This window comes from Astyanax mexicanus, chromosome 4, assembly GCF_023375975.1.
Source record: "Astyanax mexicanus isolate ESR-SI-001 chromosome 4, AstMex3_surface, whole genome shotgun sequence".
Lineage (NCBI taxonomy): Eukaryota > Metazoa > Chordata > Actinopteri > Characiformes > Acestrorhamphidae > Astyanax > Astyanax mexicanus.
Genome location: NC_064411.1, coordinates 12,216,870 through 12,233,396, shown reverse-complemented (window position 1 = coordinate 12,233,396; position 16,527 = coordinate 12,216,870). Strand labels below are relative to the sequence as shown.

General features: G+C 36.7%; 2 protein-coding genes and 1 long non-coding RNA gene across 6 annotated transcripts in view; 1 reads left to right on the top strand and 2 right to left on the bottom strand.

Moving 5' to 3' along the window:
* The window catches only part of LOC125801269 (zinc finger protein 239-like), a 108,446-nt gene extending 95,255 nt beyond the window's left edge, over window positions 1-13,191 (top strand). Inside the window, exons 1-2 of one of the 3 annotated variants that reach the window (XM_049477718.1) lie at window positions 10,303-10,326; window positions 11,391-13,191. In XM_049477718.1, coding sequence (XP_049333675.1) covers window positions 11,537-12,676 — 1,140 coding nt within the window. In that variant the 5' untranslated portion in view covers window positions 10,303-10,326; window positions 11,391-11,536 and the 3' untranslated portion in view covers window positions 12,677-13,191. Of the gene's footprint in view, window positions 1-10,302; window positions 10,327-10,958; window positions 11,296-11,390 lie in introns of those variants that run through there. The other 2 variants (XM_049477717.1, XM_049477716.1) reach the window with 2 other exon arrangements.
* LOC125801341 (zinc finger protein 239-like) overlaps window positions 1-16,527 on the bottom strand; it is a 289,352-nt gene that overhangs the window by 104,420 nt on the left and 168,405 nt on the right. The gene's annotated exons all lie outside the window — the stretch shown is intronic.
* Window positions 1-16,527, bottom strand: part of LOC111189946 (uncharacterized) — a 131,133-nt gene that overhangs the window by 113,816 nt on the left and 790 nt on the right. The window lies entirely within an intron of this gene.

Genomic DNA, 16,527 nt, shown 5'->3' with positions numbered 1-16,527 from the left:
TGTGGTTTATATGTATCATCGTAAAACTTTAATCTATACATTTATATTTATATATATATATATTGGCTCACTCTCTGGAGTCAGCGCATGTCGTTTATTTGAAAGAGCCGGCTAAGAGTCTGACCCATCACTACTAATAACTACAGTGCCGTAGTTTAACACTTTATTGTTGTGCTGTTGTACCAGAAAAGAATGTAGACTGTTAAAACTTACTCCTATCACCATGTTCTGTGTTACAGGAACCAGAGTCACTGAAGATCACAGTGGAGATGGAGATCGTGGGAATCTCCACAAAAGGCGATGAGACTGTTCTCCTCAGTGACACCATGGAGGAGTTCAGCGTTCCCGCCACTGTGTGGAGTGGTGACGTTAAAAGTAACTGTTGTGGGGGAAGGGGAGGTCATATTAAACATTGAAAGCCCACTTTTTAATGAACCATAATGTGGTAATTTGACAAGTTTTTGTGTTCAGATTGTAATATTTCTTCTGTTAGGGTTTTTTTGGGGGGGGGGGGGGGGGTGAGGTTGTATGTGTTTGTGCTTTTGATTTTTGATTGTGTGTGTTGTGTTTAAACTAATTCAAAATAAAATGTGTTTAATTGTTTTTATACCTGTCTTTTGAATTTAAACACATTCAATTAAGCTTACTATCCTTTCCTGCTAAAACAAATATTCTATGGGTTTTATATTTTTCTGCTGGTTTTGTGGTGTTTTGCAGTGTTTTTCTAAAGGTTTTTATCAGCCCTTTTAAACCCTATGAAAGTATTTTTTTATAATTGGCATTTTTCAGAAAGACATGTGCTTGTGGTTTATGATCATAACTGTTTCTGCTTTTAAGAGTTTACACTGCTGGGCTGAAGATATACTAAACCATAAAGAGGCATATCTGTGCTGCACCACCATTTATTCAAAAGTATTTGGATATTAGCATTTAACCAAAAGTTTTTGAACACAGCTCAATCAGACAAAAGTATTGGCATTCCACCATTTAGCCACAGGCAGTAGCTTTTATACTGTTTGTAACAAAACAAACGATAGTGTGATATAAATTTCGTCCAACACTGTATTGGATGATTTACACTTATGTATGTACAGGCTCACAAATCTATTTCTTTATTTTAATAGTTCCTATAAATGTTTTGTTACAGATGCACACAGCAATGAGACGATATAAATAATAGTTTATGCTACACGTTCATTATCTTTAATGTCTGATTTGTAAACCACATTATCACATGCACTATATAAAACTATTCGCCATTCCCTGGTTCTTAAAAGTTTTTATTAAGGACGCAGACGGCGCGGTCGGTGCGGGAATTTTTTTTTTTTTTCTCCCCTGCCTTCATCTTCAGGTGGGTCAGAATCAATGACTTCCCAGAGCAGATTTATTCTTTGTCTGATTTCTACCTCAGAAGAGTGTCAGACTGTTTATAAACAAATACTCAGCACAGAATTTCAGATTACCACACAGCATTTTCTATCCAATAAGTAATCACTTAGGAATGTGTCTGATTGACATCCCAAAAACCGCACCGTCCACCAACTGTTGGTCCTCTGCCCGGGGCACCAGGAGTTTGGTGATGCATTTCACCCGGATGGGAGACTCCTTTTAGTAGAGAGTCGTCGACTGTGAAAACATTCTCTGCAAACAAAAGAGCACAACGGACTAAATATAAAATATTTGTTATGTTTCACCAAATTTATTGTAGTACCCATGATTCAACTGTTCATATGCAAATATTTTATTTGTTGATTGGTTGGGAGAATAAACCATAATATTAAACTGTTTTGGGTTTTGTGGGGCTATTGTGCTGTTATTGTTCTGTATATGTAACGCTTGGTACTATTTAAATAATATGAAAATAGATAAAAATATATCTTTTTTAATTGCTTGGTAGAGATGCGTGGTGTTGTTTCCACCCAGACACTTTAAAATGGGGACACAAGTGCTGCTAAGTAAAAAAATATCTATTTTAATTATTTTCATATTATTTTTTATTATGTAATATTTAATCAGTGCTAAGCGTTACACAACAGAACAATAACAGCAAAATAGCCCCACTTAGTCCAAAAACAGTTTAATAATATATAGTTTAATAAAATATTTGAATATGAACCGTTAAATCATGGGTAATACAATAAATTAAGTGAAACATAATGAATTAAACAGTATAAACATGTTATTTTGTATGTTTGTGCTCTTTCTTTACACAGAATGTTTTCACGGCCGACGACGCCCTACAAAAAGGAGTCTCCCATCCGAGTGAAATGTATCACCAAACTCCTGGTTTCCCAGGCAGAGGGCTGGCAAGTGGTGGACGTCGCGGTTGTTGCTATCAAGGGCGTTGGAGTGGGTTTGATATGGGGGGGGGGGGGGGGGGGCTAATATGAATTAAAGCCCACCCTATAGTGTCTTAGAACAACATTTATGGAATTACTTTTAATCACAAATGAACCATTTTTTGTCTGTACTTCTGTTTGAGGGACAACAACACCCCAACAGCCACAATGGACAGTCGAGGGGCTGCACGGAGAACCCTTCCAAGCACCAGTGAACTACCAAAGTCCACCAGAAGTCTCAGAATCTCCTTATCATCTCCTAACCTATGTGGCTCAAGACAAAGCAACAACCCCAACACATGGCTACACAGAGAACTGAGAGCAGCAACACAAAAAAGGCTTCGTATTCCTGCATCAAAACAAAATATCTGAGCTGATCAGAATAATTATGGCTGCAACTGACAATCAAAATACTATGCACAGTATTTAAAAGTACAGTTGTCTATGCTCTCTGGGTGGGTACAGTAGGTGGCGCTTTATCTTGAAATTCATAATTTCTATTTCATTTTTATAATACTTAAGAATACATAAGAATATGTAAGTCTTGATGTCACAATCTTACCTATATTGTTTACATCTTATATATTACCTTTATCTGTTCTTTGTCCAATCCCCTTTATGCAAAATTATAATCAGTAAAAATGTTTATTTGACTAAATTGGAATTAAAATATTTTTTACTGATGAAGCAATGGAGCAAATTTGGTTGAATTCTAAAGCCCAAAACCTTGGCTAAATTGTGGAATACAAATACTTTGGCTGAGAAGTAGTCCAAAAACTTTTGGTTAAATGGTAAAATTCAAAAACTTTTGGGTAAATGCTGAAAACCAAAAACTTTTGGTTAAATGCTTACGTGCAGTATCTCTCTCTCTCTCTATCTCTCGCTCTCTCTCTCTCTCAGGTGAGCCATGGGAGAGAGTTGTGGGTGGAGACTACAAAAGGACCTGAACCAAGATGGCCGACAGAGAGAGAGAACCATGGGGTATGCTTTAAGGCCAATGCGCTCTTGTAGCCTAATTTTATTGTATTACTTCTCTGATGTGGTTAACTTAATCCCTCTTTTTGGCTAAAAGACAACTCTGTACCACCTGGGTATGCAAACAGGTAAAATAGGTGCACCTGTACATTTTTACATCATGTAGGAGTTGTTTGTATCGGTCCCTAGGTAAGAGGGCGGGTGCTACCCCTTGTATTTAGGTTATAAGTTAGGGAGTATATTTTCTTTATATTCTTTTTGTACTTAATTTGGCTTTAGGTAGTTTAATATGGTTATGTTTTGTTGTGTTCTTTTCTGTAGCACCGTCCATAGTTTACATTTGCCAGAGTGGTACTTTCTTTGTTGTTTTATACAGCATATGTAAATAATGTAAATACTGCCATGGTTTGTTGTATGTGCAAATGAGTGGTGGGAAGCTAAAATTAAATCAGATTTTTGTACCGCTATTTACTGCCTGTTCTCCTCTTTCTTACTTAAACTCTGCTGGCTCTTTGACTTAGGATAGCCATGTGTTATGTTCTCCATATTTTTCTTCCTAGACACACGTGGAGGATTTTAACACTTAAATCTAAAAATGTTTGGTTAAATGCTAAAACTTTAGATGAAATGCTAAAATCTAAAAACCTTTGGTTAAATGCTTATATCCAAAAATATTTGGTTAAATGCTTAAATCCAAAAACGTTTGGTTAAACGCTGAAATCTAAAAACTTTTGATTAAATGCTGAAATCTAAAAACTTTTGATTACTAACTGGTTGCTAGACGGTTGCTATCATTTCTAAAGTGGTTGCTAAGTGGTTGCTTGGTAGTTGCTAACGTTTTCCAGGTGGTTGCTAAGCTGTTGCTATCGGTTGATAGGCAGTTGCTATCATTTCTATTGTGGTTGCTAGGCAGTTGCTAACATATTCCACATGGTTGCTAGGCAGTTGCTAACAAACTCCATATGATTGCTCAGTGGTTGCTAGGCAGTTGCTAACGTTTTTCAGGTGGTTGCTAAACTGTTGCTATTTGATTGCTAGGCAGTTGCTATCATTTCTAAAGTGGTTGCCATGCAGTTGCTAATGTTTTCCAGGTGGTTGCTAAGGTGTTGCTAACTGGTTGCTAAGCCCTGGCTGGGGTGCCGGGGTGTCCAAACTTTTGATCAGTATCTGCTCCATACAGCAGCTCCTCCAAACACACACAGTACTGGAGGAGCAGGGGAGAGAAAGGCCCCCCCATTCATTCCTATGGGGAAACTTCGTACGACAATTGTACGAAAACGTCAAATCGTCGAAATTTCCGTAAAGAACGTCCGATTTTTGTCTTCATATCTCAAAAATTGTGACCTATGTGGATGTTCAAAGTTGTCCCCTATTCATTTCCTATGGGGAAAAAAATTGCACGTTTACGAAGTTTTTACGAAAAACGTACGATATATCGCTTAAAAAGCACAAGCAACCTAATCGGGTATAGGTCCTACGATACTGCTAAATTTAGTATTTCTACGTCACAAGCTGTAGGAGGAGATAGTGATTAAATTTTGAGCGCAGAATAAGATAATAATAAGAAGAAGATTAGGAAGAACAGTAAGTTGACTTTTCCAAACAAACTTAATAATAAAGTACACAGAGAAACAGATACAGGAATACAGAGTGTCCTTTATGATCAGCGGAGCTAAAAAGATGCTCAGTGAGTGTATGGTCGTAGGTGTATGGTGTATGGAGCTGGTCATAATATTCTGACTTGACTGTGTATAAAATGGTTAAGGGTAAATTAAATACATTCTTCCACAAAACAAAATTGGTACCACTTTAAAATAAGACTTTATAAAGGGTTTATACATGGTTTACAATTAGTTTATTAATGGTTACTAATTAGGTTGTAAATGCTTTAAAATCATTAATAATCAGTTATAACACATATATAGAAAGGGCAACAATATAGATGGCTGTGGGTTCATTATTTCATAACAGGTCATTGTTGCCCTTTCTACGTATGTGTTATAACTGACTATTAATGATTTTTAAGACATTTACATCCTAATTAGTAACCATTAATAAACTAATTGTAAACCATTTATAAACCCTTTATAAAGGTAGTCTTATTTTAAAGTGGCACCACAAAATTAGTCCCCCGTATGGTTATAGTGTATTTTCACAGCATTATTTAACACTATGTTTTTCATAGCTAATTTCAACCCGGATGCAAGCCACTAGAGATGGGCTGTTCCTGTTGGTGAACTGATCTTAGAAGAAGAGGGAAAGCACCACGAGGTGGCGCTGTGGAGAGAGGCAGCGCTGGCAGAACTTGCCCTCTTGCAGCTTACAGAAATTACACATCTGAATATTGTGAGGTAAATTATTACTGCAGCTGTTTAAAGGAGGTGGTGTTAATGTTGTTATGGTTGTGTGTTGAGTTGTTTCAAGGGCAAAGCAAACTCACATTGTTATACAAGATGTACACTGATTACTTTAGATTACATTAAAGTGTCATTTCTTCCGTGCTGTCCCAGGAAATATTGACAAATGAGAAATACTGTAATTTTTCGGTATTCAACTGTCTAATGGTGAAAACTGGAAAAAATATTTTTACTTGCAGAAACCTGAGAAAAAAACAGAAGAGGGATTGCGGTGGTTGGAGTCTCTGTGGGAAGCAACACCACTCTCCTTTTGACAGAAGATATGGAGGAGCTCATCGTTCCACACAATGTACTGATCAGCTAATTAAGCGCCTTCCAATCATCGTAAACATTTCCTATGAGGGAGGCGTTATTTGTTCTATTGGCAGCCCAGCTTTTACAGAGGCATAAGGCCTTAAAAATGTCTTTTCACATACTAATCCAGTTCTAATCTGACCCATAATCTGTTTGTTTTTCCATCCCCTGTTTTCTCCTTTTCAGTTTAGGGGAGAAGTTATATACATGAACTTGATTTGTAGTCAATAACGAGTATAAACTTTTGTTGAATAGCCCACCTCCGATCTCCCCCAACATTCCGAAATACAGTGCGATAGTTTATATACACAGATAGTTTATATACACAATACCTTCAGCTAGTCAAGCCACAATAAGTCAACTGACAAGAAATGCTTAAAAATGCATCAATATTATAGAGATATTTTCAGCAACAACTGGAAAGTTATGCATTTCCCCAACATTAATTTTCAGACCTTTCCTGGCTTAACTACGACAAGAAACTGTGTGTATAAGAGTGCTTTAATAAACTAATCTGTAGGCACTGTGTGTATAAACAGTGTTTTTAATAAACTATCTGTAGGAACTGTGTGTATAAACAGTGTTTTTAATAAACTATCTGAAGGTACTGTGTGTATAAACAGTGTTTTTAATAAACTATCTGTAGGTACTGTGTGTATAAACAGTGTTTTTAATAAACTATCAGTAGGAACTGTGTGTATAAACAGTGTTTTTAATAAACTATCTGAAGGTACTGTGTGTATAAACAGTGTTTTTAATAAACTATCTGTAGGAACTGTGTGTATAAACAGTGTTTTAATAAACTATCTGTAGGAACTGTGTGTATAAACAGTGTTTTTAATAAACTATCTGTAGGAACTGTGTGTATAAACAGTGTTTTTAATAAACTAATCTGTAGGCACTGTGTGTATAAACAGTGTTTTTAATAAACTATCTGAAGGTACTGTGTGTATAAACAGTGTTTTTAATAAACTATCTGTAGGCACTGTGTGTATAAACAGTGTTTTTAATAAACTATCTGTAGGCACTGTGTGTATAAACAGTGTTTTTAATAAACTATCTGAAGGTACTGTGTGTATAAACAGTGTTTTTAATAAACTATCTGTAGGCACTGTGTGTATAAACAGTGTTTTTAATAAACTATCTGAAGGTACTGTGTGTATAAACAGTGTTTTTAATAAACTATCTGTAGGCACTGTGTGTATAAACAGTGTTTTTAATAAACTATCTGAAGGTACTGTGTGTATAAACAGTGTTTTTAATAAACTATCTGTAGGCACTGTGTGTATAAACAGTGTTTTTAATAAACTATCTGTAGGCACTGTGTGTATAAACAGTGTTTTTAATAAACTATCTGAAGGTACTGTGTGTATAAACAGTGTTTTTAATAAACTAATCTGTAGGCACTGTGTGTATAAACAGTGTTTTTAATAAACTATCTGTAGGAACTGTGTGTATAAACAGTGTTTTAATAAACTATCTGTAGGAACTGTGTGTATAAACAGTGTTTTTAATAAACTATCTGTAGGAACTGTGTGTATAAACAGTGTTTTTAATAAACTAATCTGTAGGCACTGTGTGTATAAACAGTGTTTTTAATAAACTATCTGTGTACTTTTAAAGTTCTCACTGCCTTGCTTTAAATGTCATCATCCTTGGAATTCTACCAGTGAAGTGTGGAGCTACTTTGAGTTTGTTGTTAATGGTGTAAAAATAGTGATTTTTTTTTGTATGGGTTAAGCTATGCCCCTATCACTAGCACTGTGGTCTATTGGGAGCATTAGCTAACAGCGCTGTATTTCAGAATGCTGGGCAGAACAGAGGTGGGCTATTCAACAAATGTTTGTATTTGTTATCATGATTCACTACACCCTAAGTCCATTTCAGTTCACCCTTAACAACAAACTATTCTGCTATCTGAACTTTTTTTGTTCCATATTTTTCATTCTGTTGTTCACTTGTGTTTTTGCCTTGGAAAAGTGTTTATTTATTAAGCCAATTGCACTACCTCACATCATACTACACACACAGATGTTCATATCTGTTACACCCTAGCCTTTGTCTGTCTTCTGTTTCTCCCTCGTTTGGTCTCTTGTGCTCCTGCCCCTCTGTTTTCCTGTCAGTGTTCCCAGCCATGTGCTATTGTTGTTTTTAGTATTTGTCTCCACCCTAGCTCCGCCCCAGCCCTGCCCTATAGTATTAGTGTTCTCACCTGTGTCCTGTTTGTAACCCCGCCCCCTCGTCTTCCAAGCCCAGGTGTTTCTCACTCTCCTCCTGTATTTAAGCCCCTTTGTTTGAATGTTCAGTGTCGAGTCTTTTGTCTTTTGTATCCTGTATTTTGTATCCTGTATCCGAGATCCTTAGTCTGTATGTATCCTTGCTGCCCGTATGTTTCCTAGTCTTAGTTTCTTAGTCTGTGTTTCTTAGTTTGTTATTCCAAGTCGTGTTGTTTTGCGTTACCCGCGTTTTATTTGTTTTGATTTATCTTGTTTGTTTATAATAAATATCTTTGCACTTACGTCCTCCTCCTCCTTCACACCCTCCTTCGTAACAATATCTATGTACAACAATGAAATACTTATATAATTAAATTGTTAAAATAAAAACACATTTTTGTGCATTATATTTATTGTTTTATTTTGTTCTTTTTTTGTATATTAAAAAAAAGTTATTGCTGGAAATGAATCAATCTGCTGTCAACTTCAGGAAGCTTCGGTTGATTCATCACTTCAGAACAACCTCAATGTACAATGTACAAAAGTTATAAGTCACTCAGATTTAGGAGACTCGGTTAGTCTTATTTAGAAAATGTTGACCATACATTTATTATGATATAAAATTGTAAAATGTGAAGTTTTAAAAACAGTTAGGTTTAGTTATTCTTGTGATTCGACTCCTACTGATTCATTGAACAGAATAAAGTGAAGCTTGTGCAACTGGAAAGTTATTCCGCTCTTTCTGAGGTAAGATGTGGTGGATATGGTGGTGATAAATTACGATATTATAAAGTCACTTTTCATATTGTATGGGAATAAGTAATGTTTTATGTGATGTATGATAATATGGAATATGTTTATTTGTATATCATGTATTTATGGTGATACGTTTTTTATTATTATACGTTTATTCGTTGATAATCTCAGAGGCTCACTTTGTGGTTGCTAGCTAGCTATCTAGTTATAATTACCAAACATGAACGCTAGCCAACACCTAAACGCGGTTCTCTTTCAGAAAAAATACCTTAAATGTCTTTAATTGATACTCGGATGTACAAATTAAGATCATTCAAGTTTTCAAAGAGGTAAAACCCGCTTTCAGTGTCTAGCCATAATAAGAGAAAGTGAGCAGCTAGCCATAGCTCACTTTATCTCAGTCCTAGGCTGTATTCGAAATGGCATACTACTATACTGCATACTGCACTAGTATGTACTGCATACTACACACCGCCCAGTATGTAGTATTCAGTACTGCAACCCTTTTGATTGTAGTACCCTACACGGTCCCGTGACACACCAGTCAGTGCTCTGAAGTGCTCAGAATTCCTCAGAGTGAGTTGTAAACAGAAAGAACATGAAAAATGTCCTACCTTTTCATTATCAAGACTAATGAGATCTGCATACTGTCCAGAACTGCAATTGCTGCTTTAATTTTAGAGTTTAATGTAAGTTCAGTTAACCCAATTCTAACAACCATTTAGTAGCAGCCCCCACAACCCAAGTAAGTTCCAGTTATATTTAAATATGTTTTCCTATTTATTTTAGTAGATTACTATTTTCATCTATGTAAGTACCAACAAGAAGAAAACATTTAAACAAACTCTCATTCATATTTACACAATCTCAACAATAAAAGAAATGAGACACGTTGCATCACCGCAGAGATAATTATTAAAGCTTATAAACTGCAGTTTTAATCCATTTAAATGAGCTCTGGGTGTAACTCCAGCATCAGTAGCAGTAATGCTAGTAAATCTACTTAATACAAAACATTAGTTTTAGAAAATGGAAATATAGAGGTACGTTTTCTGTCCTATTTTAGTGAAATACTTTGTTGTACTTTGTAAAATTAAAGGAAAACTCCAGAGAAGTAGTTCTACAGTGTTTTAAATGAGATTTTTAGCTGTTTAGCTCCATTCAGCTCCATGCATTGAGGACTCCCTCGCGGGCTCCCTCTAGCGGTGATGGGGTATAATGTGATAAAGCGGGAGGAGGGGGCGGGGCTCTACATAACCCGGATGACGCTGAGCTTCCGGAGTCTGTAGCTGGAGAGGAGGAAGAGCTGGATCAGCTGAACTACAGAAGGTACGGAGAAGTTTCTCTCTCTCTCTCTCCCTCTCTCTCTCTCTCTCTCTCTCTCTCTCTCTCTCTTCAACACGCTGTTCTACATTCACTCCTACACCCACATCAACACCACCTTCAGCACCTTCAGCATGTGCAGCATTTACACCACCAGCACTGGATCTTCTCCTAGCTCTGCTCAGCAGTCTGCAGTAGGGGGTCGCGGAGCTGGGGATGGGGGGGGGGCTTTACAGATCATACACAGGATAACGGAACCTCACACTCCTGCCCTCCCTCCCCCACATCACTAACACACACCTGAGATAAATCAGTTCTGTGGAAATTCCTTTTTAAGTTTGTGTGATCAGTCTCTACACATTTCTTAGTTACACTAATTTAGTTTAGTTTAGTTTAGTTAATTTTCCTTTACTTAATCCGGTTCCACCACAACAGTTGCTGGTAAGTCATGTGACTCTCCCGCCAAAATAAAAGTCCACTTGTAAAATATTAAATGTAAGAATGAAAGATTTAGTGATTATAGTGAGGAAAAGTTCAGGCAAAGTTCAGACTCTTATGTTTTACACTCCTGTTGGAGGTTGGTTGATGTGTTGTAACAGTAAAAAGGTCATTATTTTGCTGTGATTTTATTTTGAACTACAATTCCCTGCACCAACAAGACAACTGCATCGGATCAACATTTCCAAAAAACACATCTTGAACTCAGGAGCGCATATCACTGTTAGCCTGAAGCCAGTGTGGTGGAAAATAATGAACTGTTATCAGGAGTTGTTAAAAAAAAAAAAATCAGGTTTGTGAAGCATTGATTTGGATTAATGTATTTGGTTAATGTGTGGAAACTTTTATAAATTGGTTTAAAGGAAAAAGCTTTGGACATCATCTGTCGTGATGAAGAACAAATCAAGCATCGGCAATGTGATTCGAAACAATGTGTGTCGTTTTTTCGGCACACGCCTCAAAGCTTCAGATTAAAGGGTAACATCACTCACTTAGAATGACTTAGAATCTCTTTAGTTAATTGACCTGCTTTTATTTTAATATTCAATGGCATTTTTCTTTGTGTTTTCCAGAAATTAAAATATTTTCCTGAAATTCATCACCAACAACCAGGATATTTAACTAAGAGCAAAGTTAAACTGCTGAAAGAGGTAAAGCAGAAGCCTTCCTGAAGAATCTCCAGAACACGCAGAAATTGTTTGCTACATTTAAAAGACAAATGAAGCCAAGTCCCAACATGGAGAAACATCAGCACTCTGCCAAGAGTTTTACTAAACAGAGTGATCTCAAAAAACACCAGCGCATTCACACAGGAGAGAAACCGTATCAATGCTCAGACTGTGGGAAGAGTTTTAATCAACAGAGTACTCTCCAACAACACCAGCGCATTCACACAGGAGTAAAACCATTTCACTGCTCAGACTGTGGGAGGAGTTTTAATCAACAGAGTAATCTCAAAAGTCACCAGCGCATTCACACAGGAGAGAAACCGTTTCACTGCTCAGACTGTGGGAGGAGTTTTAATCAACAGAGTACTCTCAAAAGTCACCAGCGCATTCACACTGGAGTAAAACCATATCACTGCTCAGACTGTGGGAAGAGCTTTAATCGACTGGAGACTGTCAAACAGCATCAGCGCATTCACACAGAAGAGAAACCATATCACTGCTCAGACTGTAGGAAGAGTTTTATTACACAGAGTAAACTTAAAATACATCAGCGCATTCACACAGGAGAGAAACCGTATTACTGCTCAGACTGTGGGAAGAGTTTTACTGAACAGAGTGCTCTCAAAAAACACCAGCGCATTCACACAGGAGAGAAACCTTATTACTGCTCAGACTGTGGGAAGAGCTTTAATCGACTGGAGACTGTCAAACGGCATCAGCGCATTCACACAGGAGAGAAACCGCATCACTGCTCAGACTGTGGGAAGAGTTTTACTGAACAGAGTGCTCTCAAAATACACCAGCGCATTCACACAGGAGAGAAACCGTATTGCTGCTCAGACTGTGGAAAGAGTTTTAATCTACAGAGTGCTCTCAAAATACATCAACGCATTCACACAGGAGAGAAACCGCATCACTGCTCAGACTGTGGGAAGAGTTTTAATCAACAGTGTAATCTCAAAATACACCAGCGCATTCACACAGGAGAGAAACCTTTTCACTGCTCAGACTGTGGGAGGAGTTTTAATCAACAGAGTCATCTCAAAAGTCACCAGCGCATTCACACAGGAGAGAAACCGCATCACTGCTCAGACTGTGGGAAGAGTTTTACTACACAGAGTAATCTCAAAAAACACCAGCGCATTCACACAGGAGAGAAAAATGTCCCAAATTTGTCCCATGGCAATTAAAAGCGCAAATCATAAATTCCACCAGAAACAAATATGAACTGTATTTAACAATGGATTTTACAGGTTCAGCAAAACTATTCTTATCCAGGGATGATGTGTATAGAATTCCATGTTATGTTTGTATGTCTTGTAAGTTTGAATATTCCAGGACATTCTTTGTGAGACAGAGCTCAGTTTTTAGGTTAGTTACTGTTGCGCAGTAAGGTTACAGGCTCATTCACTCCCTCTGCTGGTGTTCTTGTTTGTCTATGGTTCAGTCCAATTAAAAATCTGTTACTATAGAGGGATATAGAGAGATATTTGGTTGTGTTGTATTACTCAAGTTTTATACTCTCTTATCTTTTCCTTATTGAATATTAAATGTTGCTTATGGTTTTTTTAATCTCCAAAGTTACTAAGAATATCCAAATAATGTAGTTTCTTAATTGTTTTTATCCAGTACAAACTATTATCTTTGTATTACTTCACCTCTATATTTACCCATGTGTGTTTTAATAAACGGCTTTTATATTGCAGATCTCCAGTCTCATTGTGTTTTCTCAACACATGTTTGACATGAAACCTATAGGCCTGAGATTGTCATATCCAGTTATATTAAGACTATGGTTTGTGTTTTTTTTCTCCTAAATCTCTTGTAATGTAACTATGCATAACCAGTCATATTAAGACTATGCTTGAAGTGCAAACAGAGACAGAACATGTTTTAAGCACAGTACAGTCTTGTTGGTCACTCTGTTACCGTTTATTGTTTCCACTGGAGCCAAAATGCAGCCAGACAAACAACTTAATAGTAGCAGAAGCATCTTCTATGCCAGGAGTATTTAATTAGAATTCAGAATGATCCAGTTATACAAAATTCCTCGCCTGTCTCTCTGTCGCACTTGGCGTGACTTTAGTTTTCGTCCGTTCTCGTTTTTCCGCCCATTCTCGCCCAGGCTCACTATCTCCTTATAAAGGCGTTTTTTCACGGCCATGTCCCAATTCAACAGCCGGAGCAGCGGGACCGCGACCCTGACAACACGGGTTCGATCCCGCGTGAGGAGCGGTGTGTTTATTTATTTATTTTTTCCACGTCTGCACAGATCTGATTGACTGAAGAGAGTGGTTGGTGATATTACCTCACACGTGATTGGTCTGTGATTTACTGCGCCGCAAAGCGTGTATACAATTAAATCCTTCTCAATAGGTTTGGGTCCGGACCACGGTCCGCCCGTGACCTCTGTTCTATGCAAATTCCCCAAATTTTCCTCTTCTGCTCACTGCTCAACCACCAAACTCGCTGCTACTGTGTTGCCAGTTGCCAGTGTTGTATCTTAAAAAGTCCACACTAAACTGTGAGAGGTTTAAGCTTGACGAGAAATATCGTCACGTCTTAATCTCGTGAGATCTCGTGCCACGATACAGCATTTGCTATTTTACTGACCAAATGTATAAACAAAGCATTTCCTGTTTTACTGTCTATTGTTATTGTTAGCTAGCCTAGCTAAATGTACAAATGTAGCATTTGCTGTTTTAATGACTATTATTATTGTTTGCTAGCTAGCTAAATGTTCAAATATGCAGTTTGCTGATTTACTGAACATTATTATTGGTAGCTAGCCTAGCTAAATGTATAAATGTAGCATTTGCCGTTTTACTGACTTTTATTATTGGTAGCTAGCCTAACTAAATGTCCAAACAACAGTGTTTGCTGTTTTACTGACCATTATTATTGGTAGTTAGCCTAGCTAAATGTACAAACAAAGCAGTTTAACAGTGTTTTACGGCCGGTATTTATTTATTTTTTATTTCTTGCATATTTTTTTTCTTAAATGTAATTTGTTTTCTCTTTCAAGCATTCATTCGGTATCTCAGTATGGGATACGCCACTCTCGCATATTCCTCATGTAGCCCCGGCTAATATATATATATATATATATATATATATATATATATATATATATATATATATATATAGCACCTTTAGATTTTACAACTGTAAGATAAAACAGATAATACAAATAAAACTGATATAAACTACAAAGTGAAATATACAAGTTAGTGGAAAATTAACACTACATATACATATAATACAGAATAAGATACAGAAATAATTTTAACTATACATGCAGAAAAAAATATGTAATAAAGTAAAAAATAAAGTAAAGTAATGCTTAATCTTCCTTTGTTAATTTTGATTTATGTGGTAACTAATATGCGGAAGGAAGAAAAGCTTGCGCATTTACTAACAATTCCCTACTTTACCACATGATGCCACTAATTCCCGCTCTCTCCGCACACTTTTGAAGGCATACGCATGCCTTAAACCTTGCTTAAATGTACGCTCGTTTTCACGCCAAGTATTTCTTTATAAATCACAATTCTTGCGTGAGATGTTGCTTACGCACATTTCTGCCCTCTTTATAAATGAGGCCCCTGCTCTTTATGAGGCTTTGATTCAGCAGTAGATTCTCTCCTGTCAGATTCCTGTCAACATTAGCCTGTTAGCAGCTAACAGAGTTAGCAGTGAATTAGCTCTCTTTCTCTTATACTGTTTAATAAACTGAGAAAAGCACGAATAATTTATGGGTAAATTTATGAGATTAAACTAATTCAGATTTAATTAGTATAATTAAAGGCTGATTTTTGGTAAGTTAGGAAAAAGCTGAATTAGCTAGCTTCCTAGTGTTGGCTAAGCTAGCTACTGAATGTACCCAAAGTTTCTGAGGAGAAAGAGCATTTATTTTCTGTTTTCTGTGACCTAGAAAGGTTTTTAAACGGTTTGGAGGAACTAATTGCCACCATTCTAACAATTCTACAAATTACTATCTGTTTTAAGCTAATTTGCCTCAGTAAGAGTAAATTATCCTCAAATTTTACCTCAGTTTATTTAATTGTTAGCGTTTACTAGCTAACAGATTTAACGTTTATTTACACAGTTCTTAAACTTAAATTTAGTTGTTTTTTTAAAACATTACTCACACCTTCACTGTTTCTTATAATTCATATATTCTTTTCTCTACAGTGTACAAATCAGTGAGTCTTGGTGAATGTTTCTGTTCTTATTATGGTAAATAGGGACTGCAGAGATTTAATAGAAGAATCTGTTCTTTAGAACATAATGTTTTATATCATTGTTAGAAGCACAAACACACCTGAGATTATTTATATTTATTTATATTTTACAATTACTGTTACAAAGAGCCAACGCTAGTTAACTAGCTAACGCTAACTAGATGAAGCTAAGTACCCAGTAAGCTTTCTAACTTCTAAACTGAACGGTTTATCAACCAAACAGCGCCTGGGTGTTTCAATATCCACTTAAATCATGTACGTTTTATTCAGTCTTAATGAACTCTGGACTTCACATGTTAAATAGCTAAATTTATATAAACTAGCTGGTTAACTGGATGGCAGTACCTGCTGTGGACGCGCTGCAGGGTTCTGCACGGCTCCATGTAGAGAGAGAATAGACACTCCAAAAACGTCTCTCTCTCAGAAAAGCATCTGAAAAGTTCTGCTCAGGTTTATACAGGAAAGATCTCTGAGTAAATGCTCCACATTAGCCTAGTTCAGCATCGTCTTCATCCATAATCTCCACAAACAACAAGCTCTTTTACGCTAGCTCTGTAACTGGGCTCTTAAACCAACCAACCTCGTGACGTCACCAGTGCTGCACGGGCAACATGGCGGCGCCATAGCTCAAACGTAACAAACATAAATATATTATAATTTAGAGTGGAAACATTTTATATAAAACAAAAAAAAAAATCCCCCCCCCCCCCCAAATAAATTCCATTATATTTAATCCCTTAGAAAACTTGTACAAACTGAAATGTTTCATGTCCCCTTTAAATATGTGGGCCCACTCT